Source organism: Rhincodon typus, chromosome 1 (genome assembly GCF_021869965.1).
Source record: "Rhincodon typus isolate 14 chromosome 1, sRhiTyp1.1, whole genome shotgun sequence".
NCBI lineage: Eukaryota > Metazoa > Chordata > Chondrichthyes > Orectolobiformes > Rhincodontidae > Rhincodon > Rhincodon typus.
In genome coordinates this window covers 45129859-45157241 of record NC_063332.1, presented here as the reverse complement: position 1 = coordinate 45157241, position 27383 = coordinate 45129859, and the positions used below count along the sequence as shown (strand labels likewise).

General features: G+C 40.1%; 1 protein-coding gene across 1 annotated transcript in view; it reads right to left on the bottom strand.

Moving 5' to 3' along the window:
- LOC109928086 (CUGBP Elav-like family member 4) overlaps nt 1-27383 on the bottom strand; it is a 1150049-nt gene that overhangs the window by 17535 nt on the left and 1105131 nt on the right. The window contains exon 12 of the mRNA XM_048604689.1: nt 21481-21646. Within this exon, the coding sequence (XP_048460646.1) occupies nt 21519-21646 (128 nt within the window). The 3' untranslated portion in view covers nt 21481-21518. The remainder of the gene's footprint in view (nt 1-21480; nt 21647-27383) is intronic.

Here is a 27383-nt window from a genome sequence, read left to right as displayed (position 1 = left end):
CCCTGCTCCTCTGATGCTGTGTTCCTTCAGCTCCACACTGTGTTATCTCTGACTCCAGCATTGGCAGTTCTTACTATCTCTGAAGTCTCAGTCTGTCCCCTTTCTGAAGGAATCAAATTTGCTTGGAGGATGCGTGGTCATTGGTCCCTTTTCATGGGTATTCATCTCTCCTTGGATGTTAGCAATTTTTTTACCCTTGTCACTGTTTTTTGTAAAGGCTTCTTTCCCCAATTACTGATTGCGAAAGGCTTTTTGAGATTTACAGTGTTCTCTGATGGTTTCTCTGGAGGAATTTTCTATTCAGAACTATTTCTTCACAGCAGCTAGTCAGTTCTGTGACATTTTTGGCAGCTAGCTGATATCTTGATATGATTTTTGGAGTTCTTTTGTTTTTCAGACAATCTTTTGTCTGTTTCTTAGGTTTCACTGCTCCATGTATCCCATAACAGTCACCATTATTGTGTGATTTCATGCCAAACTACAAGTTAAGAGACAGACTGGTCAAGGAATAAACAAAGTTATGAACGGTCTTCAGAATTTGATTCTAAAGCGACACTATTTATTATACAGTAATACTACAACTGGAAATCATAGATATCCCAGGCTCTGAATTATAGTTATATTAGGTTAGAAGTAATCCATTTTCTTCACATATACATGTCCACATGTTCATAAGGGTCTTCCTGTCTAGATTGTTGCAGTCTGGTGGTGTTATTCCAGAGTGTGCAGTGTACTATTTATGCTCAATGATGTGTGCAGTTCTGTGGCATCATCATGAGGCTGATCCAGGGTCCTGAAGCTATACAGTTGTTAGCATCAGCTAGATAGAGGTGGCAGTGATTTGCTTTCAGCCTCATTCTCATCAAACTAGCAAATTTCAGGGATTTTGCATTCAGATTGCTGAATACACACTCTCTGATATTGGGTTGGCTTGCCCTGGACCCACAATTGGAAGCACACCATTGTGAGCCAGTTCCATTGCTTATTGAGATATTAACAAGCTCCTGTCAGTTTCATCTTAAAATTGCAATCAGGGGCCCACATATGTTAAAGGATATCAATTTGCATATTTGAACATGTCTATTATGTGACAGGCAAATACTAATGTCAACCACCAGTAGCCCCCACCGACAATATGGGCCCACATGTGTTATTGAGGTGGTAAGTCAGTTGGAGAATTGCAATGTATCAGCTTTTGGTCTTTGGGATCTGAGTTTGTACGAAGAGCGCTTTCCTCAGTCTCCTAATTGGAACTCCTCTATAACATGTATACAGTTATATTCAGTAAATGTAGGAGCATTGATGCACAGAAGGGTCTTGGGTGCAAGTCCATAGCTTCCTGACAGTGGCAACACAAGTAACAAGGTGGTAAAGAAGACAAATGGTATGCTTGCCTTTGTCAGTCGGGGCATGCAGTATAAAAATTGGCAAGACTTTTTTTTATATTCATTAGATAAGGGCATTACTGGCTAGGTCAGTGTTTATTGCCCATTCCAGAGGGCAATTAAGAGTCAACCAGGTTGCTTTGATTCTGGAGTCACATGTAGGATGGCAGTTTCCTTCCCTAAAGGACATTAATGAACATATGGGGTTTTCTGACAATTGGCAACAGACTTGTGGTCATCATTAGACTCTTAATTCCAGATTCTTTCCCCTCCATTGAATTCAAATTCCACCAATGCCATGTTGGGATTTGGACCTGGGTCTCCAGAACATTACTTGGGTCTCTCAGGTCAACAGTCCAGTGATAATACCATTAGGCCATCACATACCCCAGCTGTAAAAAACTTCACCTAGGCCACATTTAGAGTATTGGGTGTGGTACTGGTCAACACACTATAGGAAGGGCTTGGAGGTATTGGAGAGGGTGAAAAGAGGGTTATTAGAATATCGCCTGGATTGGAGTGTGTTAGCTGTAAGGTAAGGTTGAACAAATTTGGTTTTCGCTAAAGCATGAGAGGCTGAGGAACAACCTGATAGAAATATAAAAAATTATGAGAGGCACGGATAGGGTAGATAGAGTATTTTTCCCAGGAAAATTACACAGTCAAATACTAGGGGGCATAGGTTTAGGGTAAGAGGGGAAAAGTTTAAAGAAGATGTGCGAGGCAAGTTTTTGCATAGAGGATGGTAGGTGCCTGGAACGCACTGCCAGGGGAGGTGGTAGAAGCAGATACAATAGCAACATTTAAGAGGGATTTAGCCAGAAACATGGACAAGAGGAGAACAGACGGATACGGACCACATGTAGGGAGATGGGATTAGTTTAGATTAGCATCGTGGTTGTCACAGATATGGTCAGCAGAAACGCTTGTTCCTGTGCTGTACTGTTCTGTGTTCAATGTTTAACATGATTTTAGGCATTTCCCCAATCCCAAGCAGTGAAAACATGTTGAATCTATTCAAATAAATTATATAATTGATGGTATGTGGAAGTGGTAAACTCACACCTAGACATACAAAAGTTCTGTCGGTTTCTTTTTCTAGTCCTGTTAGTCACAGAATTCTTTAAAACAATAACAACTCAAAATGGCTGTAACAATCTAAATAAATTGCATAGATGTGTAAAACAATTTTTTATTACATATTATTGATACATCAATCAATAAACACTTATATCAGCAAAACTCTGCACTACAAAGCATTTCTTATCCATACCACCCCAACAAACAAAACTATTCTATTTAAATTCTTTCCCCCTGCTGTGCCTTTCTCTGAGACAATATGCTAAAAATAATTAGAGAAACAAGAATGGCCACCTAGGATATTGACAAGCCTCTCATTTTTAAGGCTTGTAGACAGTTATTATCCATTATGCTGCAGTACAATGACTGACACAGAGTAAAATTGGTTCACAATGCAGGCACTTCAAAACCAGGCACAGCTCGCTGCGGGACACTGCCTGTAAACTCATTCAAGTTTCAGAATGCAAGTTCCCTTCAAACAGATTACTCTCTACAACCGACCTTACAAATTGAATTGTGCCAAAATTTACCTTCACGGGTTTCTGTGGGCATTGAAATGAAAATGGAGCGCTCATTGTAGACATTTGTAAGATGAACAGCAAGCTGTGAATGTTGTGAATTACAATTTGTTCAGGACCAGAAAGAGAAAAATATATAAATTGCAGTATTGACTTTAGAAGTCCATTGATAAGTTTTGAAAGTGCAGCTGGCAAGACCCTGGTCAATAAATGGCCCAGTGTGGAATTGAGCCAAACAGACTCTGCAGGGCTCCAACTTGAATTCTCATTTGTTGTTGAATGCCCGACAATGTTACCTAGCAGGGTGACGAAACATCTGCAATCAAACACACCGGCTCGGCGAGCAACTCTACAACCTCTTGGTAACATTCACTTACTGGCGAAGATGGCATCTGCAGCTTGTTTTCCTGTAGCTGTGTTTTGTCTTCTGTATCTGCTTTCTTTGTGCTGGCTGTTTGTAACACTGTGAAAGAGTGAGAGAGTTTCGTTCCAAATCGCTGGGCTTTGCTTCGGCTCAGAATCGTGAACTGTGCCAGGAATGAACCTAAGCTTCCAGGCCAGCCAGCGATTTGGGGGGTCCCCGAAAGGCAGAAGAACATGAGACTTGTTGCTTTTTCTAGAAAGGCATGAGACTTGTCGCTTTTTTTCTCTTTTCTTTTCCATTTATTCTTACCACTATAATCATAATTCCTACTTAATAAACATTTATATTTAAGCAAATCACTGTGGTTGAGCCTTCTTTTAATTATATTTACCTGAATCTGAAAAGAGCCACTTGGATACACGCTGTGATCCAAGACAACGTGATCTGTGCCACCTACAAGGACAAAGCAGCACTTGCATGGGAAATCCATCATTTGCAAGTTCCTCTTCAAGCAACACATCATTTTGACTTGAAAGTGTATCACTGTTCCTTCACTGTTGCTGAGTCAAAATCCTAGAACTGCCTCCACAGCAGCGCTGTGAGTATATCCACAGCATATAGACTGCAGCGGTTCATGAGGTGGCTCAGCACTACCTTCTCAAAGGCAATTAGAGATGGGCAATAAATGCTGGCCTAGCCAGTGTCACACATCCCAGAACAAATAAAAGAGATTAAAAAAAAATCAATCTACATCTTTGGTCAAATGTTTGGTCACTCCTCCTAAAATTAGCCCCTTTTGTTCTCTGTCACCCACTGTCTGTGAAGTGCCTCAATGTATTTCAAAGTTAAAGGTGCTAAATTGTGTGGTTGTTATTGCATAGCATCTTGAATTCTTTCAATGATAATTGTCGGTCAAGGACCAAGGTCCATGATGCCAAATACCAATCAGGTTGCAAAGAATGACTGAGGACCAATCACTAGGCCAGATGAATTGAATGGAAGCCAGGAATGTAATAGCGGACCCTCTGGGGATAATTTTTCAATTGGCACTAGATACAGGCAAAGTACCAGAGGATTGGAGGTCTGCAATGTTGTACCATTATTCAGAAAGGGTGTGTGGGATAGGGCCAATAATTATAGGCAGTCAATTTGTCCTTGGTGATTAGCAAAATCAATAAGGAGAAATAGGATTACCTCTTAGAAAGGCACAGATTAATCAGGGATAGTCAGCATGATTTTGTTAAGGGAACACTGACCTAAATGAATTTTCTGAAGTAGTAACAAGGAAGATTAATGAGAACAATGTAGTGGATGCTGTCTACATGGATTTTAGTAAAGCATCTGACAAAGTCCCACATGGCAGACTGATTAGAAAAGTTATAGCCCATGGGATATGGGACTCATGTGGTGAGTTAGATCCAAAATTGGCTTAGTGACAAGTAATAAAGAGTAATGGTCAACAGATGTTTTTGTAAATGGACTGTGGTTGCCAGTGGTTATCCACAGTGCTCACTGTGGGGTACGTTTGCTTTTGTGGTGTATATTAATGATTTAAACTTAAATATGTGAGACTTGATTGGGAAATTTGCAGATGCTGCTAAAATTAACTGAAACAAGGTGAAATCCACTGTTAGGGATGCGTGATTGCATAAGCTTCATTAGACTGAGATGTCTTGAAAGCAGGACACGCAAGTTCATTAAGCCAGACTCACTGAAGCTTAGAAAGAGACGGAGTAATGGGAATTTAGGATATTTGGTAAGACAGGATGATTGCAGCTATTGGACGATTGAGATGAACTGATGGTAATATAGATGTGGGAGCTGCTAAACTAGATAAAGATGGAGGCATAGATGAGTAATGTTCTGCAGGTAGAAGAAAGCATGATTGGTAATAAAGTGAATGCGGAAGAGGTAGCTCATCTTAGGATGGAGCACAACACTGAGCAATTAAGAGAAGCTTCCACTGAATCTGGTAACCAATTGTTCTGTGAATAGATGATTACAATTTGGGCTCAATCAATCACAATTTTTTCTAATCATTAGAATCCCTCATCTGCTCATTCCTTTCCTAGCTCATGGTGCCAGACTTGCTATATTATAGTTTGCTTCAACTTAATGAATGCTATTTGTAAAACTCCGGTTTATTGTACCTCTGACAGATGTGCTCTTTAATATGACTCATTCAGTAAAATTAGATTATTCTGATGGAAATGGATTGTGCATGCAATCAAGCACAAACAGATTTAGCAATGGGGCTCTGAACATGACAACCCATGTTATCTAGAAATTTAACAAAATAATTTAATGCTTGCATTTAAATCAGGGTATTGCAAATTTATCGGATTTTTTTATTTGCTTCTGAATGAAGAATTCAATACTCATGGCAGCACTGTTTGTCCAAAAGACTATAATTTACTTTGGCATAATTCCAAGTTTGCATTAGTGTGATAATTCTGATTGACATTCATGGCAATAAGTTGAAAAAAAAATGCATCCCTTCTTTTCACTTTGCAATCTACAGCTGTGCCCATGACTAAAAATTACTTTTCCCTTGAATGAAAGTTCCAAAGATTTTGGGAAAAATAATGCATTATTCGAAAATGATATGCACAGTATATGTTCCAGTTTTTAATGTTCCATGTTTTGTAAAGCTTTCTGCATTCTTTAACTAAAAATAAGTTCAGCACAAATTTATATCAAACAGTTTGGTAAACAAATGATCTGTAGCAATGACTATTAACTCTCAATGCTTCTCCTTGATTTTGTCCCAAAAGTGACCTAAAGTGTCTGAGGCCCAACTATCTTCAGCTGCTTCATTGATGACCTTCCCTCCAACATAAGGTCGGAAGTGGGGACGTTTGCCAATGATTGTACATATTTCAGCACCACTCATGACACCTCAGATACTGAAGCAGCAAGGCCTAGACAATTTCCAGGCTTGGTCTGAAAAGTGGCAACAAACATTTGTGCCACACAAATACCAGGCAATGACAATCCCATCAAGAGAAAATCCAGCTACTGCCCCTTGACATTCAATGATGTTATGGAGAGAGACAGATTTGATAATTTGAGTTTAATATGATTCAACACATTAACGCTGTTTTGCGCTCCTCAGCTGCTACCAGACTTGCTGAGTTTTCTCCAGTACTTTCTGTTATTACTTTAGTCTCCAGTATCTGCATTACTTTGGTTTTAGTTAACTGCAATTTTAATTTTATGTTCGCTATCACCACCCAACTCATTTTTACTCACTTACGAAATGAATATTTTCAGCTGTTGCTATCTTGAGGGAGAATGATGCTTTTTTCTGCTCAATTTGTACAATTTGTAAAACAGCATCTTTTGTGCTTCTTGGCATTGTTAAGTATGGATACACTGTTGGTTTACTGGTATCTCTGAAAAATTGAATGTGAGGAGTCACATTTGGCTAATATCACTTCAGTATTGTCAAATGTTTAATTCTATCACAGATGCATTGTGACATAAGCCAATTCATTGTGTCGCTGTTGCTACAGTAACCTAATGAAATAGCTCTCATCAGTAACATTCCAAGAATATATTTACTCTTGATATTTTGTCTTTCCTTTCAGTCTGGTGTAACATATTAGACACGTTGTGTCATACAAACAACCAACATAAACTAGATTCACTCTCCTATGACATTCACACAGAATATGTTCCTCAATAATGAAATGTCTCTCCAAATCTGGCATGTACCATTAACTTTAAATACTCTCATGTCATGTATATCAATTGTTTGGGGAGATAATAGCTGGGAATTTCCTCAGGGCTATGCCATTGCAACCTATCTCTAAGTATATCGAAAGCCACATTTACAGGCCTTGCATAGGACTTCCAATGCCTCTCAGGTGTTAGGTTAGAAGAAGATTGAGTTAAATTTCTTATGTGTCTTGGCTCAATATTAGAAATGCACAATTGTACCAATGTGATATTTCTATTTCAGACATTACTAAGGGATATTGTCAACCGAATGTGAATTAGGACAGCTAAATAGTGGTGACTAATTGGTTTCAACTCTAACCTAGGCATGCACTCAGACAACAGTTACAGCTGATGGCTCTAGAGGTAAATGTCAGCAGCCTAGAACTGCAGTGACACAAGCAGATCACTTACATCCTTCAGTCTTAGGTATATACGTATTATACATTTGGGGACATAGGGACAGTGAAAAAATGGTGATATATTTCCAAGTCAGAAAAGTGTGTGACTTGGAGGGGAGCCTACAGGTTGCTGTAAAAAAACCAAAAGATCTGTGGATGCTGTAAATCAGGAACAAAAACAGATGCTGTGTTCCATTGCACATTCTGCTGTCTGAGATGGTAGAATTCAACAATTGGGAAAATGCTGGTGAGGGAGACTTGGTGAGTTGTTGGAACATGTTTTGTAGATGGTGCCCACTCTTTCCACTGTGCATCAGTTGTAGAGGAACTGGAAGTTTAAAATGGAGTGTCAATCAAGCAGCTGGTATGTCTTGGATGCTGTTGAGCTTCTTGAGTGTTGTTGGAGCTGAATGGCTTGATGGAACCCAAACTGCATGTCACTGAGCTGGTTATTACTTTGCGAGAGCACGTGAAAGCACTGCTGATGGTGAATCAGTGAAACTACCAGCATTACAAAGCTAATTTTTGTGTCCTTCATACCTACACTGATGAGTCTTCATCAAGCAGTTAAGCATTTTGCTAAACGTCTACCTGTCCAAATCTTCCTTCTAAAGTATGCAGTCAATTTGTGGTGATGGTCATACCTGAAGATAGGGGTTTTATATAAAGACTGTTCTATATGATGTTAAGAAACCAGCAATTTCTAATTGAACCGATAGATTACTGAACTTATTACTTTCTTTTTGCTGGTCAGTAATGTTATAAAGCGGAGGTTGATACCCCTTTCTGAGAACGAAACCTGAAACACCCAAAGAGGAGCACCTTGCCCTATAATCTGTAAAAGGAGTGTGAAAAGAGGTGTAACCTGCTTCTCAGTAACTTCTAGTGGTTAAATGAAATAAATCCCTGACACTCACTTTAAAATTTAGAAGTAACAATTTATTTATCTAACTAACAGTGAACAAATTAACTAAACTATTAACAAATCAAATAAATCCCTTCTAACTAATAACGATTCTGGAATAAAGCAAGATTCTAATAGTACATTGTTCCAATAAATAGAAGTCCCACTTATATATTTAAAAAATAGAACTTTGTCTCTTGAAATTAAGCTAGGTTATGTGTCTTCTGGAATGTTCTGTGTCTTCTCCGTTGATTCTTCTGTCAGGAACATTAACTAATTGTGCCATTGGTCCTGTTGTTATTTAGATGGTGCTTTCTCTAAGACATAGAGGAGCCTGTGAAAGCCAGTCATTCTCTCTTGAGAGCTGAGGGCCATTAGCTCTGGTGGATAGTAGCTAGCGGATAGTTGTCCAACTGCCCCCTTCTTTTTATACCCTTGATGACATATCAATATTTCTTAAAATAGGATTGGTTCTATGTTGTCAAAACCATCAAACTTAAATTTAATTGGTTTTTGATATCTAAGTGCCTGGTTTAAATTGATTAGCTAAATTCAAAAGCCTGTTGTCTTGGTAAAAACTACTGCTTGGCCTGCCAACTGTACAGCCTTTTGATAATAATGTTTTAATTTGGGTGCTCTCTGTGTACTTGCAAACCTTCAAGCTGCTGCTCACAGACATCCATTTTAAATCTCTAAGCACAGAAAAAGCATATGAACTTTTAAAGGGATCACGCAGTGCTTTCCCACCTAGCATTTTACAAATACAAAATTCTAACTTCCTGTCTCCTAATCCACAAGAACTCTACCTAAGTTCGCAACACTTAACCCCCCCATAAGAAAAAAAGCCATCATTATGAAAAGTGGCTTCTTTTATTCTTTCTTCTAAAAACCTTAACTCCATTATATTACTAGATCATAGCTCATTAATCTAGAATTACACATTTTGTACTAATTCTATTTATATATAACTTTGAACACTATCATTTCTATCTTATATAAGCATTTTTCTTTCAAACTCGCGTTAAAGCATCTTACGATAATATTTTCATGACACGCAACTTGTATAATTGGTAAAATAAATGCTTGTAACATAAGACTCCAATGAAATAATCTGGTGTTCTTGTCCTTAAATCTTTTTAGAAATGTCAAAGGATTGTCATTGGCTTACACAATCACCTCTGATGCATTGTTTGCAACGTAAACATTAAAATGTTGTAAGGCCATTGCCAAACTCAATAACTCTTTTTCAATGGTTGAATATTTTCTCTGGTGGATATTTAGTGTTTTTGAAAAATAACCAATTGGCCTTTCAATTCCACAACCATCCTCCTGTAACAGCACAGCTCCAACATCTACATCACTTGTGTCAATGGCGACTTTAAAGGGTTTCAAGAAATTTGTTGTGGCTAAAACTGGTGTGGTGGTTAACACTGCTTTTAAATTCTCAAATGTTTCCTGACATTGTTCTGTCCACCAAAATTTTGCATTTTTTAAAAAAAGTCCATCAACGGTAATACCACATTACTAAAGTTTGGTACAAATTTCCTGTAGAATCCGCTCAATCCTAAAAATCATAGCACTTCCTTCTTTGAGGGTGGTCTTGCAAATTTCTCGATGGCCTTCACCTTCACGTTCCTCAGTGACATCCGTCTGTATCTGATGCCCTAAGAACATCACGTCTGCCTTTGTAAATTCTATTTTTGCCAAGTTTATGACCAACTTTGCCTTCCGTAGTCTCTCAAAGAGCTCTGCCAAATGCTCCATGTGATCTTTTGATGAATGGCTAAAGATCACTAAGCCATCTACATAGATGGCACAATTAGTCAATCCTGCAACAACTCTGTGTATAAGCCTTTGACGAGTGGCTGGTGTGTTTTTCATTCCAAAAGGCATTACTTTAAATTGATACAGCTCATTTGGGGTTACAAATGCAGATACTTCCTTTGCTCTCTCCAACAAAGGTTCTTGCCAGTAACCGCAAAGTAAGTTCAACTTTATGATGTAAGTGGCTTGTCCTATTTTTTCCACACAATCCTCCAGCCTTGGAATTGGGTATGAGTCAGACTTGATCACAGTGTTGATCTTCTGATAATCTGCGCAGAATCATTGAGTATCAACAGGTTTGGGAACCAACATGATCAGCGAACTCCACTCACTTTGACTTGTTTCTACGATGTCTTCTTGGAGCATCTCTTCCACTTCCTTCTGAACCTGCGCTGCTTTGAGAGGATTAAGCCTGTAGGGGTGTTGTTTATCAGAACAGGATTCCCTATGTCAGCCTCATGTGCAATGGCATTAGTCCTCCCCATTCTATTTCGACATAGGTCCTCGTAGCACTGTAACAATCTTTCAATTCAGTTCTCTGTTCCTGGGACAGATAGCTTACCACCCTATCCCATTCCTTAAGAATTTCTTCATTATTCAATTTGTTCTGAGGCACATCAAAATCGGTATCATCTGGATTTGATCCCTCACTCTGAGTGACAGTAACTAATACCTGTTTCTCTGGTTCCCTTTCCCTGTCATAGTAATGTTTCAGCATGTTCATGTGACATACCCGGTAATTTTTTTCCTATCTGGCATCTTTACCAGATAATTCACCTGACTTAACTTCTTCTCAATCTGATAGGAACCACTAAATCTTACTTTGAAGGGATGTCGTACCATTGGTAACAGCACCAATACTTTACCCCATGGGCAAATGTACAAATTTTAGATTTTTTTTATCTGCTTCTTGTTTCATTAGGTGCTACGCCACATTCAAATGTTGTCTAGTTAATTCACCTACTCTGTTGAATCTTTCTCTCATCTCAGATACATAATCCAACTGTGAGATCTTTAACTTCAGGTCTATCAACTTTTCCTTAAGTAATTTTAAAGGGCCTCTTACTTCGTGTCCGAATATCAACTCAAATGGAGTAAACTGAGTCGATTCATTTGGAGCATCTCTAACAGCAAATAATATAAAGGGGATATCATTATCCCAATCATTTAGGTAATCCTGGCAATAAGCCCTCAGCATGGTCTTTAGGGTCTGATGCCACCTTTCCAATGCTCCCTGGGATTCAGGATGGTACACACTTGATTTAAAGTGTTTTATGCCTAAACTATCCATGACCTCCTCAAATAATTTGGCAATAAAATTGGACCCTTGGTCTGACTGAATGTCCCTGGGTAGTTCATAATTGGTAAAGAAAGCAAGCAACTCCTCAACAACATTTTGCATTGACATTCCATAATGGAATTGCCTCTGGAAACCTGGTAGACACATCCATTATGGTTAGCAAATACTAGTTCCCACTTTAGGTTTTAGGGAGGGGACCTACACAATCAATCATAACCTGTGTGAAAGGTTCTTCAAATGTGGGAATTGGCTTCAAAGGCACTGTATTATTACTGCTTGTGGCTTTCTTACCATCTGACACATATGACAGGTATGGCAAAATTCAACCACATCTTTATATAATCCATGCCAATAGAAATGCTTCTGTATCTTAGCCTGAGTCTTCCTCACTCCTAGATGACGTCCTACAGGTAATTAATGTGCTAACTGCAATACTTCCTGTCTGTATTCTATTGGCAACACAATCTGGTGAGCTTCTGCCCATTTCTCATCTGCATGAGCCTGTCTAGATCTCCATTCCCACCTTATGATTTTATTCTTAATGTAATAGCATTCTGGAACACAGTCTGATTCCTTTTCCAAGTAGGCTTTATGATATAAATCCTTTAGCATCTCATCTTTTTGTTGTATCTCCGTTAGCCTTTCAGAACTAAACACCTCTGCCTGATCCTATACCTGCTTAGGTTTTTCCTTTACCATTTCCTCAAACAGGGCATCAGCTAACTGGACCTCAACTCCTTCATATTTCTCTTCCGTTTTCCCTTGTTGTTTTAACTTATGGCTGTGGGACTTGTCACCACACAGTTTGGAAGAATTCCGGGCTAATTTTCTTTTAATTCCTCAGTTCCCTGGTTTTCTTTTAGCTTTTCCACTACAATGGGCATCGCTCCCACCTTTGATTCGGTTCTGTCGTTTCCAAGAACAAACTGTTTTCCTGGAAGAGCCACTCTTTCAGTCACTCCCACTATCACTTCCCCAGTCTTGATTGGACTTTCTAGCCTTATCTTACACAGGGGAGCATTACTCCTCTCTCCATTTATTCCACAGATTACCACTCTCTCAGGCAATATTTCAGAAGGAATGCAAATATTTTCATCTCTTACTATTAGAGACTGACCAGCTCCCGTATCTCTCAATAAGTTAACTTCTTTTCCTAATCCCCCTGTTTTACTTGAGTAAATCCTACACATACAGTTGAAGTCTTTGAAAAGCTTGGGCGCTATTTTACTATCCAGCCCATGCCTAGGCTGTGCACTCTCCTGCAGCTCCTTGACTTCTCTTGGGATTTCCTTCACTATGTTAAATAATCCCCCTGTTTCGCCTCTTTTACTGCATCCTTTTTCCCAGTGCCTTTCTTAAACCACCAGTACTGTGACTGCGTGTCCCACCTTATTGCAGTAGAAACACCTGAGGTCTTTCACCTCTTTTCCATTCAATTTATTGGGTTTTTCACATGTGTAAACTGTTCCCAGTGTGATCTGCTTTTTGTTTTTCATTGAAGGATCTCCCTCTTTCCCAATTTCTATCCCTCACGGAACGAAATTGCTGTCAGAAGCTAGTGTACAAGTTATGCACTGATGCGTATTCATCTACCATCTCTGCAGCTCTTCTCGCTGTTTGAACTTTCTGTTCCTCAACATGATATCTTATCACTTCCGGAAGTGAGTTTTTAAACTCCTGCAGCAGAATAATCTCTCTAAGAGCCTCATATGTCTTTTCTTTCTTTAATGCTCTCATCCATCTATTGAAGTTGCTCTGTTTAATTCTTTCAAACTTGATATAAGTGTGACCTGGTTCCTTTGTGACATTTCTGAACCATTGTCTATATGCCTCTGGTACCAATTCACAAACACTTAAAACAGCCTTTTTTTACTTTTCAAATTCTCCTGACACCTCCTCTGAAAGCGCTGCAAAAATCTTTCTAGCCCTGCCTACCAACTTGGTCTAAGTTAACATTACCTACACAGTCCCTGGCCAGTTCATCTGTGTAGCCAATTTCTCAAAGGAAATGAAAAGGCTTTCTACAACTTTTTCATTGAATTTTGGTAACATTTGGACATATTTGTATAAATCCCTACGAGGCCTTTGGCTATGATGGTTTGCTCATCATCACTATCCTCCTCATTAAGCCTACCTTCAACCTTGACCTCCATCATTTTACGTTGACCTTCCTGTCAAATGCCAACTTCTGAAGTTCAAAGTCTCTCACTTTCTCCCTTTCTTCTGTCTCTTTTTCCCTTTCTTCTGCAAGGGCCTTCCCTTCTCTTTCTTTTTCTTTTGCCAGAGTGATTCTTTTCTTTTCTTTTTGTTCTGACAGGGCAATTCTTTCCTTTTCTCTTTCATCTGCTCTTAACCGTAATTCAACCTGTTTCAGTTCCCTGTCATGTTCAAGTTGTTTCATCTGCAATTGAATTCTAGCCATGTCCAAAGATTCTGATGGCATTTCCAGCAAATTTAAATGTCAAGCTATTGCTGTAATTACATCTCCTTTTCTCACAGACAAAGGCAAACCCAACTCCAGCTTGTCTGCTAATTCCAACAGCTTTGCCTTACTCACCTTTCGTAAAACCTCCAAAATCACTTCTTCCACCCCCAGAAAACTCTTTGTTACTGAAAGAGCCATTACCCTAACTTTTGATTTAACCAACAACAAACAGCTGAAATTAAACAGATTTTCCACTTCTCACGTAAGTTTTATTCAAAGATCTAGGACACTATTTCCCAAATCTGTTTAAATCTGCTGGGACCTTTTGTACCCTAAATCTGTTCAAATCTGTCCAGATCCTGGACAACGAGCCCCCAACCTATTATAAAGCAGGGGTTAATACCCTTTTCTGAGAACTAAAACTGAAACACCCAAAGAGGAGCACCTCGCCCTATAATCTGTAAAAGGAGTGTGAAAAGGGGTGTAAACCTGCTTTTCAGTATCTTTCTAGTAGTTAAATGAAATAAATCCCTGACACTCACTTTAAAATTAAGAAGCAACAATTTATTTATCTAACTCCAACAGTGAACAAATTAACTAAACCATTAAAAAACCAAATAAAATCCCTTCTAACTAATAACGATTCTGGAATAAAACAAGATTCTAATGGCATGCTGTTCCAATAAATACAAGTCCCTCTTACATATATGTAAAAAATTAAGTCTCTCGAAATTACAGCTAGGTTACACGTCTTTGGAATGTTCCGTGCCTTCTCCATTTATTCTCCTGTCAGGAATATCTTCTCTGTTGATTCTTCTGTCAGGAATATTAACTAGTTGTGCCATTGGTACCGTTGTTATTTAGATGATGCCTTCTCTAAGACATAGAGGAGGCTCTGAAAGCCAGCAATTCTCTTTTGAGAGCCAAGGGCCATTAGCTCTGGCAGATAGCAGCTATCTCTGGGGTCTTTGTCCAACCTCCCCCACCAAATTCTAACTTCCTGCCTCCCAAACCATAACTACTCTACCCAACTTCACAACAGTAATTGCGCATTAGCTCTTAAACTAATTAAATAATGACAAGAATTTACGAAGAAAGAGTTCTACTGTATTTTTCTCATTCATGATACTCTCTTTGCTATCAATGCAGCCAACAAAGGACATCAGTTATATGATTCTTGTCCTTTAAGAGCCTTGAGGTGCACAAACACACATCAGAAGACTTTTTGTTTAGTCGACATTTAATACCCTTTCCTTTCATAGACAACTCTCGTACTTAATGTCAGGTACCATAGGTTATTGTAGGCTAGTGGTTATATTAAACCATAAGACATAGGAGCAGAAATTAGGCCATTTGGCTCATTGATTCAGCTCTGCCATTCAATCATGTTTGTTAAGTTTCTCAACCCCATTCTCCCACCTTCTCCTTGTAACATTTGATCCCCTTAACAATCAAGAACCTATCTATCTCTGTCTTAAATATACTCAATGACCTGGCCTCCACAGCCTTCTGTGGCAATGAATTCCATAGATTCCCCACTCTCTGGCTGAAGAACTTTCTCCTCGTCTCCATTCTAAAGGGTCTTCCCCTTACTCTAAGGCTGTGCACTCGGGTCCTAGTCTCTCCTGCCGATGGAAGCATCTTCCCAACATTCACTCCATCCAGGTCTTTCAGTATTCTGTATGTTTCAATTAGATCCCCTTCATCTTTCTAAACTCCATCAATTATAGATCCAGAGTCCTTAAATGTTCCTCACATGTTAAGCCTTTCATCCCTGGGATCATTCTTGTGAACCTCCTCTGGACCTGCTGCAGCACCAGATCATCCTTCCTGAGGCCCAAAATTGCTCACAATACTCTAAATGTGGCCTGACCAGAGCCTTATAAAGCTTCAGAAGTACATCCCTGCTTTTATATGCTAGACCTCTAAAAATAAACGCCAACCTTGTATTTGCCTTCCTAACTACTGACTAAACCTGCAAATTTACCTTAAGAGAATCCTGGACTAGGACTTCCAAGTTCCTTTGCACTTTCAATTTTAGAATTTTCTCCCCATTTAGAAAATAGTCTATGCCTCTATTCTTCCTACCAAAGTGCATGACCTCACACTTTCCCACATTGTATTACATCTGCCACTTCTTTGCCCACTCTCCCAACCTGTTTAAATCCTTCTGCAGCCTCCCCGACCTCCTCAATACTACCTCTCCCTCTACTTATCTTTGTATCACCTGCAAATGTAGCCAGAATGCCCTCAGTTCCTTCATTTTGATCATTAATGTATAAAGTGAAAAGTTGTGGTCCCAACACTGACCCTTGTGGAACATCACTTGTCACCGACTGCCATCCTGAGAAAGACCCTTTTATCTCCATTCTCTGGTTTCTGCCAGATGGCCAATCTTCTATCCATGCTAGTACCTTGCCTCTAACATCACGGGCCCTTGTCTTACTCAGCAGCCTCCTGTGCGGCACCTTGTCAAAGGCCTTCTGGAAGTTCAAGTAGATAACATCCTTTGGCTCTCCTTTTTAGAACCTGCTTTGTTACTTCCTCAAAGAATTCTAACAGATTTGTCAGGCATGACCTGCCCTTGATGAAGACATGCTGACTTTGCCCTATTTTACCATGCACTTCCAAGTATTCAGAAATCTCATCCTTTACTGGACAAGTAATTCAGGAGCCTGGATTAACGATTAGGAGATATAAATTCAAACCCAAACATAACAGTTGAGGAATTAAAACACAGATAATTACAGAAATTTGAATTAAAAGGGCTATTATAAATAATGATGACAAGGAAACAACCAGATTATCATAAAACCTCCCTATTTCGCTGATGCCCTTTAGAAGACAACATCTGCTGTGCTTGAGATAGTAGGAACTGCAGATGCTGGAGAATCCAAGACAACAAGGTGCAGAGCTGGATGAACACAGCAGGCCAAGCAGCATCATAGGAGCAGAAAGGCTCACATGACTCTAGAACCACAGCATCATGAAGCAGAATCTAATGAAGGCAACAGGGTTCTTGCTCACTCATTAGAGAACTCATGGATGTATTTGTACGACAGAAAATTGGCCAAGAGGCAGCCATTTATGTGACAACTGATCAAGGAGAACTCAGAGATAGAGTAAGTGGTCAAGGAACCACATGTCAAGGAAATGTATGTTGCTGAGTAACCAATTAAAGGACTCCCAGTAGAAGATTTCGTAAGATATCTATGCGCATAGCAGAACACAAAAAGAAGACAGAATCCATTGAGGTCACTTGCATTGGTAAGAGAACATTGTTTCATACAGTCAGCAGGATGGAAATCTGAAACAACATGGGGGTGACAGAAATTATTTCCACTCCTATTAATACTAAAGAAAGTTCAGGTGATTAAAGTCAGCATAGTTCATGAGAAGATGCAAACGGTGAGAAAATTGATGAGCCATATGATCCATTTCAGCATCAAGTAAAGTAATGAGCAATCCTCAGATAAGTTTGAGCATGTAGGATTTACCAGTGAAGCAGCCACAGGGAGTAAATATAAATGTTCACCCTGAAAACACGTTGAAGTATGAAGTCTGTGACCCTCAGCACAGTTTTACTGGCAGATTGAGAATAAGCATTTGTTCACACAGATTGAAAATGGGATGCATACGACATGCTAAAACCCACTACAGAGATAAAACAAACAATTTTCACCGATTCAGAACATGGTCAAGAAGAAATTGCCTGGTTTAAAGTTCTAGGATACTGGTAATAAAAAATTTCCTGGCGCAGGGTTTCAGCAGAGCAATTGTCTTGCACAAAGGACATTCATGAAATTAAAGGTCCCTCAGATGAAATTATGAGATAATTACCTGTGTCAGCAGAAAACAGTTCCTCTGTGAAGGAATTTCAACAGATTAAGGGTCCTTTGTTTGAGATAATGGACCAGTTGCTTTGTACAGCTGCGACAACGTGCTCCACAAAAGGTGTCCAGAAGGACCTCCAATGGGGATAGGCAGATCTCATTGGATCCAGAACAGAATCAAAGTCAATACTCCTCAAGTCAAACCTCCACCATAGAGTCATACAGCACAGAAACAGACCCTTCAGTCCAACTCGTCCACGTCGACATCCCAATCTGACTTGGTCTTATTTGCCAGCATTTGGCCCTTGTCCCTTTAAACCCTTCTGATTCACACACCCATGCAGATGCCTTTTAAGTCTTGCCATTGTTCCAGTCTCCACCACTTTCTCTAGCAGCTCGTTCCATACACACACCACCCTCTGCATGAAAAAGTTGCCCCTCAGGTCCTTTTTAAATCTTTGCCCTCTCACCTTAAACTAATGCCCTCTAATTTTAGACTCCCCCACCCTAGAAAAAAGACCTTGGCTATGTACCTTATCTGTGCCCCCCATGATTGTATAAACCTCTATAAGATCACCCCTCACCCTTTGACGCTCCAGGGAAAAGTGCTCCAGCCTATTCATCCTTTCCACATAACCCAAACCCTCTAGTCCTTGCAACATCCTTGTAAATCTTTTCTGCACCCTCTCAAATTTAACAACATCTTTCCTTTGGAAGAGCAACCAGAATCGTATGCAATATTCTAAAAGTGGCCCCAACAATGTCTTGTACAGCTGCAACATGACGTGCTAATTCCTATAAACTAATCTTCCTAGTTTAAAGATAATTCAGAGACAACAAGGTGCAGAGCTGGATGAACACAGCAGGCCAAGCAGCATCATAGGAGCAGGAAGGCTGACGTTTCGGGCCTAGACCCTTCATCAGAAATCCAATTGCCTGGTATCAAAACCATTCAAATCTCATTTCTGAAGAAGGGTCCAGGCCCGAAATGCCAGCCTTCCTGCTTCTATGATGCTGCTTGGCCTGCTGTGTTCATCCAGCTCTGCACCTTGTTGTCTCAGATTCTCCAGCATCTGCAGTTCCTACTATCTCTTAAAGATAATTCATTTTAGTATTAAAGAGAAGTTTGTAGATGGGACCAGGCATGGAGTCATCGTACAGCTGTTACAGCAGTTATTTTCTTTCCCCAAAAATAAACAATTTCTAATGAAGAAGTGCCAGGGAACATGACAATAATAATCACCGAGGTCACTGTTCCAGAAGCTGATGTCAAAGAACTAAATTATACTGTACGTACTCTATTATCAATGCAGTGTTTATGAAAATAAAAGTTTTGGTTGCAAAAAGAATCAAACTAATCTTTCGATGATAGTGGGAAATAGAGCCACTGTTATCCTGACATTATGAGTAGTTGTCCCTATGCATTGACTAGAAGGATTCAAATGGGTGATTGACATTGAGTAAACTACCAGTCCATAGAAATTGGGGATATCAACAAGTGCTCAGGGTCAGAGGGCTGTCTTCATCAGGGAGCAGACTTCATCAGGGAGCTGTCTTCTTCAGATGGAAGATAGACTAGAAGAGATTGAGGGAAGACCCAGAGTTAAGTTCCCTAAAACTTTAGCTGGAGACCAGGATGCTTCCTTCACAACTTACCAATGGTTGACTGCTTATATTAGGTAACTGTGGACCTAAACTCCCCAAATCTACCAATTTGGAAATAAGTTTCAGGGAGATATCATGTAAAATAATAATTTTGAAAGGATTAATGCTGAAGACTGCATTAAGTTCCTTCAAACTGGTGATGTCAGAAGGACTTGAGTTGGGAATGGCAGAATATCCTAGGATCCTGAGGGGACAGACCTATTATCTTAGGTCTCTCAATAGTCTTAATAACAATGTCTATCTTCCCAATGTACCATCTAGTTGATAGTTCATGCAGAAAAACTATGTCTTGTTTAAGACAAGATTGTCTTCTTATTAGACGAATGAGAGATTTTACTCTATTACTTTACATCACGTAGATCCTCTTGACCCAATCAGAGCCAGAGAATGGCACCAGCAATCTACTCAATCACATGTTGGTGGTGGTTGACATTGAATGCTCATATGACAGCCATCCCTGAGTGTACGGTGTCCATAGACACAGCATAGATACAGACACAGCAGAGGTTACAACACATAAAGGAGTCAAGAAGGAATGGTTCTGGGAGTTTTCAACATTGACTCTAGACTCCATGAAGTCTCATGGCATCAGACCAAACATGGGAAAAAGATGTCTTTTATTGATCATTACCAACTGCCCTCTCCTTCCTGGTGAAGAATCATTAGTCTTCCAAGTTGAACACTAATCAGAAGAAGCATTGAAGGAAGCAAGATCACAGAATGTATTCTAGGTAGGGGACTTCAATGTCCATCAGTTATTGTGGCTAGGTAGCAGCAGTCATAACTACACTGTGCAAATCCTTATGGAGATATTTAGCACAGAGGGCCTGTGGCTGATGGCAAGAAAACCAACATGATCAACACCTATTTGACCTCATCCTCACTAGACAGTCCACCACAAATGCAGTTGTCCACGGCAGTATTGATGATTACCACACAGTTTTTGCAGAGGTTAGGTCTCATCTTTGCATTAAGCATCTACTCCACAGGATGTATGCCACTTTCACTGTTCTAAATGGGACAAACTTGATGGATCAAACTTGGGCATCTATAAGGTGCTCTGGGTCATAGGAAGCAGCAGAACTGTATGCTCATGACCCGCTGTATCTGTCATCTTACCTTCAAATCAGACAATCAGCCCTGGTTCAATGAGGAAGGCAGGAAAGCAGTGTCAGATGTCCCTAAAAAATATGGTGTCAACTTGGTGAAGCTGCAGCACAACTAAACAGCAGAAGCAACATTGATAATCAGAGCAGCGGAATCTCACAACCAACAGGTCCATACACAGTAGGGAATGGTGGTGGTCGATTAAGTAAGGTGAAGGTAAGGACAGACCTTGTGCTGAAATAGTTATCCTGTTTGCATGTAACAGGCACTGGTTGCATCCAGGGCAAAATAGACATTGGGTCTCCTCTTTGTAAATGCAAAGTGCCTAACATCCGGTTCAGGTATGGGTCCTGGACACTTGTACTGAAGCCTTTACCAATATGGTGGCAGTGGACAGCTGGCATGGGTTGCACGTGTAAGTGCATATTACTTACTTATGTGCCCATATAGCACCTGTACAACAGATATGGTACTAACTAATTCCTAGACTCATAAATTGGATATAATATGGACCGTTAACAAATACAACAGAAGACAGCCCGTGAGAACGCCCTGGTAAAAATTGTTTGTTTCATTCATTGGATCAACCCTGTGGAATAAGGTATTAGCAATCACTGTCACCTAAGACAGTGATCATTCCCATGATCATTTCTAATGCTATTGACTAGGATTGACTGTACCTGAATCTGACGTCTGTGACGCATTGACTTTTTAGTTTTAAAGGTCAGTTGATCAAACCATTGTCAATGATCATCCAACTATAAAAGAATTTGAATTCTAATTATTTGGGAATGTTAGTTTTACTCATTGTTCAGTAAAATATTAGAATAGATGGCCATGACTGGATCTAACTCACACAATAAACAGGCACCAGAGGTTAAAATGTCAGTGAGAATTGCAAACACCACAATATTTACACCATTATACAAAACCATCAGAAAGTTTGAAAATTACCTGTAATAGCTCTCAAGTCTCAGTTCAGTTCTAGCAGTTCAATATGGGCGGTTCGCATCTTTCGGCCTCTTGAGCTGTACTTTCAGTCTCTTCATGCCAATCTGAAAACCATTCATTGCCTGGATGGCAGCCTGGGCACTGGCAGGATTGTCAAAACTCACAAAACCTGCCAAAAACATTGGTTTTACAACTTCGTGGGCCAGGAAGAACTAATACAACAGTTCATGCTTGTATTGCACCAAAACTTTGCATTAACCCTTTGTTTTCACCAGCATGTTTTCCATTTAAAAGATATTTCCAGACTTAAATGGAAATGTTCACTGGGGAAGCCAAAGTGCTTAATCTCTGAAGCGTTCAAGTCCCACAGATTAAAATATCATGTTTACAATTTTATTTAACAATCTTTTGCCTGGTAATCACAATCATTTTATATATAGGCTGGACCAAGTTAATTTCCGATCGGTTTTCTAAGCTTTCCAGTCTGCAAATGAGTAGAATTTAGCTAAAGGTGTGGCTGCCCCTTTTAAGATTGAGATCAATGCGAATGTGGAAGTCTGATATTCATGTTATTGCTGCCATAATTTCATCTGGAGGAGTTTCTGTTTCTGATCATGAAATCTAAATCTGACTGATGGACTGAGGAGGGTAATGGAGCAAGAAACAAAGAAGAAAATGCAGTTACAAAGCAAAATGAGTTTCAAATTACATCTAGGGAGGAGGAAAAGGTGTTGCAAACTAATTTTGTTTTTGATGGTAAATATTGCCTCAGGGATCAGAAATCAATCTGGTCCAACCGTACATGGTTGTAATATAAAATCTTATCACTTTATTTCAGGGTGTGCAGAGATGAAGAACATTAATCAAAGTTTATTTTGCTCAAACTGGATCAGCAAAAACCAGAAACTTGGCCGTAGTTAGAAATAAGGATTGGTCACTGAACTGAGAAAAACTGAGCTTCATTGGTGAATGTGATCCTTTACTAAAAAAAAATTGATTTAAATATTCAATCTGACTCTTACCTTTTAAATAGTGTTGATGCTTTATTCTGTTTTTTTAAAAAAAGGCATTTTAAACCAGGGCTGCATCAGGAAGTGTATACCAAACATTATATAAGATTTCTGAAACAAGCTCATATACCTTGTTATCACAACCCAACCAATCCTCTATTTGCAGATTGTGATTCGAATGAACAGTATTTTAAAATGAAAACTATTCTGCCTTATATTCACAGCTAGTTATAAACATGCAGGATTATTGTTAAAGTTATAGATGATTAAGAGTAAATAGAATGGCCTCAGTGCAATCCAACTAATAGTCTCATATTTTGGCTTTAAAACCTGTTTTGTGTGTGTGATTCTAACACTCTTTAATTGATTAATTGGCTAGAATTCTGCTAAAGTAAGAAGAAAATAAAAGTAAATTGACACATTGGGAAAGGGCTGTTAAATCAACTTCAACTAATTAAGTTTATTGCTTTACTGAGTGGCTGTATTAAAAATAACATATTAATGGACAGCATAGATCACTAATACAGAGATTCCAACTTCATCCTAATTTTATTATTAGTTTAAAGAGTCAGACATTACAAAGTTGAGACTTTGTAACTTTCAAAAATGAATAGTCACCACAATTAACATCACAATATGCAGTGACACACAATTACATTCGATAGAAGTCTTGTACCTTCATCAAATAATGCAACAGTGTGTCTTATACTATTGTGTCCCAGAGTTGTGCATTTACTTCATTTTTTTTGCTCTGGAAAATTAATTTGAATACATTGCATTGAGCATAATGAGAAATCATGGGCTTCAGAAGTGGTGTAGCCAAGAACCTCCCCCACATACATAAGAAGATCAAAACACAGGCGCGGACCTACTCGTAGAATTGTGAATTTCAAATCCTTACATACCGTTTAACTTGATTAAACATAGAGGAAAAAAGTAGGCCATTTGGCCCATCGAATTTGATCATCCATAGAAAGATGTTTGAGAATGGACACAATGAACAATTCTTTTACAAATGTTACACAAAATTGGCTTGGGCAATATTCAAATGTCCTTGGTGGTTGCCTTAATGAGGCAACGGGTCCTTTCATGTGTCAATGAGGAATCTAAGACATGTTTAAGGACCGTTCTGAACCTGGACAGAATCTGAGCAGAGCATCACTGGTTTAAGTTCCACACAGTTTCTGCTGTCGTCCTACCAGTGGTTCTTAAAGGCACTCCTGGAAGTGAGTATTTTTTAAACGTTGTCTCAAGGACGCACCAGAAGAAGAAGTAGAAATGTTCATTCTTGCTTGGTAGCATGACTGAGGGCCTACAGCCTCACACTGATCTCCCATAGTACTTCAGCACCTTCATGTTGGCATTGGTCCAGAGGAAACCAGTGAGCTGCCTGAGGAGCTTTGGACATGTGGCTGCAACTGAGATTGAGTCAATGAGTCCCATTGCCCAATTATGAATGTTGACATCATGAACTTAAATATTTCCATTATTATTTTACAGTTGAAGGGGGATCTTTTTTTAACCTGACAAGGTGGGTAGGTATGTGAGTAAGCAACAATTTAAAAATTCTGAACCCCCCAACTTTTGCTTTAATTCTGAGCGTGATATGCAGCGTGTGGGAAATCATGAGCGACAGATATGTCTGTGACTTAAATGTGGAAAATGTGAATTATCTGCTCATGTAACCCTGAATTCTGCCTTTCATTGTGCATTGGTTTCCTGGGCTGTCAGGACCCCACTAAGGAGAGCAAAATGTGAAGATTTGAGTCGGCCGAAAAAGTGATAATTATTACTGAGGTTTGGCATCACTTTCCTGTCTTGGCGAAAGACAGGACTTGTTCTGAGAATGTGCTTTCACTGCTTTGAAGGCCATCTCTACAACTTTGGAGTCTATCCTAATTCACTCTCCAGCTATCAATTTTCAGATTAACTTGGGAGCTGCTTCTGTAGCTGTACTTTGAACCTCAGATGAGGAATTTGGGCAGCATTAAAACTATATTTACCAGGATAAACAATCATCTACATTTTTAACACTCATGGACCCAGTCAGAGAAATGGGCATTTGCTGTTCTGGTCAGATTCCCTTAGGTCCAGGAAATCGTTGTCTGCACAATCAAGGCACTCTCAGATCATTTAAGTATTTTATCAATGATGGAGGGCGTGGGGTGTTCCACTTTACCAACATTCAGCTGGCCTGCACCACTGAAGGATCGTTTGCGTATGCCTGGGAAAAATTACCACATGGTGATACCGAGTGAGTAAATGGTGAGGACTATTATCTGAAGATCTGGTTGACAGTAGCTGGGAGCAGCCCAAACACTGAGTCAGGGAAGTAATAACTGAAGCCATTTGGGCAGCAGCATTGTATTTGAGCAAGCAATTAGAATGATGAAGGTGCAATTTGGGAACCTGGACAGATTTGGGGCCTACCCAGGGAGGGTTTCCAGAATTGATTGGTGATCTGTTGATATGAGCTTCAGGAAGAAGTTGGTGAGGACCACGTTGTATGAAAGGAGCCTGGTGTGATGAAGGCACCTGTAACTGCCTGTGAATGTCTGATACAGATATGCTTCAGTAAAACCGAGGCAACACAGTCAGTTGGCACACCCCATTCAGAACCACAGAGCACCAATATTTCCTCTGACCTATGTAGGTGAGTTGCTGCATGGCATTCCAAAATGGACCACAGACGGAACAACAGCTACATTTCCAAGCATGATCTGCAGTAAGACAATCATCCAGAGATCACACATTGCAATCTGCCAGCTCAGAATGGTGATCAGTAATGGGTAATGGAAAAGAGAACATAGCTGTGTGTCCTGAGGCATGAGCAAACCCTTAATCAACAATCCATCCCTTTCAAGGGTAAACCATACTTGTTTTTAGCTCATGCGCTACCATTCGTCACAGGCCAGAAGGTTGCTTGACAGCAGCTGGCACAGGGCAATGATATACACTTTGAGATACCTAAATATGAAACAGAAATGTAACTGTCTAACACTGTGTTACACATTGCACTGAGTGCCCATGTACAACAACACAGCTTTGCCTTCTATTTCCACTGCTTCTACTTAGAGTTACACTGTGGCAGTTTAGCAGAGCTGGAGGCAGGGCTGCTTTAATCCCTACTCTGACTGTTCAGATGCTCCTCAGTAAACAGCTCTGGAACTTGGAGACACAAGAGCCATGCAAATACCTGTCCCACTTCCATCTGTACAGGGGCGTACTCAGGCACTGTAGTAGGAGGCAGCAGGTGTGGCAGTGACTGGGGAAGCTGTCAGAGTGGACACTTTGAACAGAGACCGCATCTTCATTGCTCCATCTTCCCTCTCAGGGCCCACTCACAATTCCCTGCTGCACTTCAGAGAGGCGAGATCATCCTCGATCTTCAAATAAGGGGCATCGTGACTGTGTAGGCCACTGAAAGGGGAACATGTACCTGAATGACTGATGTGTCTTCATCTTCTTCTGCTTTACTTCTGATGTGCCATGGAGGTGTCACTGTGTCCAAGGACACCGATATCAATCCAAAACGTCAAGGAATTCACACTAGAGAGGGAGTCCTCTAATCTCTCTCCAATAGTGTGTAGTGTAACTGGAAAGGCTGATAGGACCTCATGCATTTTTTTGTTATTGATCCAGAAAAGTCAACTTTGTTTTAGGCCCTTCAGCCTCAGCATCTGTACACAGCTCAAGGAAAACATGGAGGCTCCTGTAACTCCTCCACCCGACAACATGGACTCTCCACTGCTTTACCTGTCACTACTAACTCCTCCTGATCACTTGTCATGTTTGATTCACCGTGTGAGTAACTAACTACAAATCATTGGGGATCCCACTAGGTGGTGTGCATGGCGAATGGCCACTTCTGAGGAGTCTTCATCTTCTCCTGCAGCACCTCCTGAGAGACTCTTGAAGAACCTGTGGGCGTTGAAATACATGAATTAGAATTGACAGAGTGAGAGGGTGCTAAGTTATCACTTTGCACACGATCATATTTCATTGCCTGCTGACTTCATGACAACATGAATGAGCACTGTATGCAATTTGTCTGTGCAATATACAATACTCACCAGGTCAGCGGGAGGCTTCCAATCCTGGCATTCCAAGACACAGCCTATCTCCATCACTTCCTCTTCGTGGTGGAGATGACAGGAGGGCCATCTCTGTTTCTCTGCCTCTCCATAAGGTGTGTCATTGCTCCTTTTGCAAGGAGTGAGAAATGAAATGAAGACAAGCCGGAAGAACAATATATGGGGAGGGCCCCTGTGAAAGATGGGTTGTATTTTGCCATAAGATGAGGGTGAGACTCGACGGCTGGTCAGATGGTGACATGAAGAGCTGCCTAGACAGAGTGGAATGGCTGCACCTACAGGGTGGATCAGTATGAGAAGTCAAAGAAGGAGGAGAAGCCTTGGGAAGGCAGGATGAGGGGACAGGTGGCTGAGGTTAGATGCACATCACAGTACAGTTGAGTGTGCCGTGCCACTTACCCTGCCTGCTTTGATTAGGCTGTAGAATCATGTTGGAACAATCCATCACATTTCTGGGGTTGATCTTCTCAGTAATTTACAAGCAGTCTTCTTCCTCCCATCTGCTAGGACCAGAATCTTCCTGCAAACCCTTATGGTCCGCAGCATCATGCTCATTGCTGAAGGATGACGCTGCCTCGATAAGTTGTGCCTATTTCTGCAGCTCCTGTCTCTGTCTGAAAAGCTCCACCTTTTTCAGTTCTCCACCTTGCACTGTCCCTTTTAATGGATGAGCTGAAACAGACTGATATAGATGGGCATCATTTCTGCTTGTTCCAATCAGTCAGGGAGACCTAAAAGTCAGATCTAAATGCAGTGGTTGCATACAATAGCCATTGACAAATGAACTGCTGTCAGTTCTAGA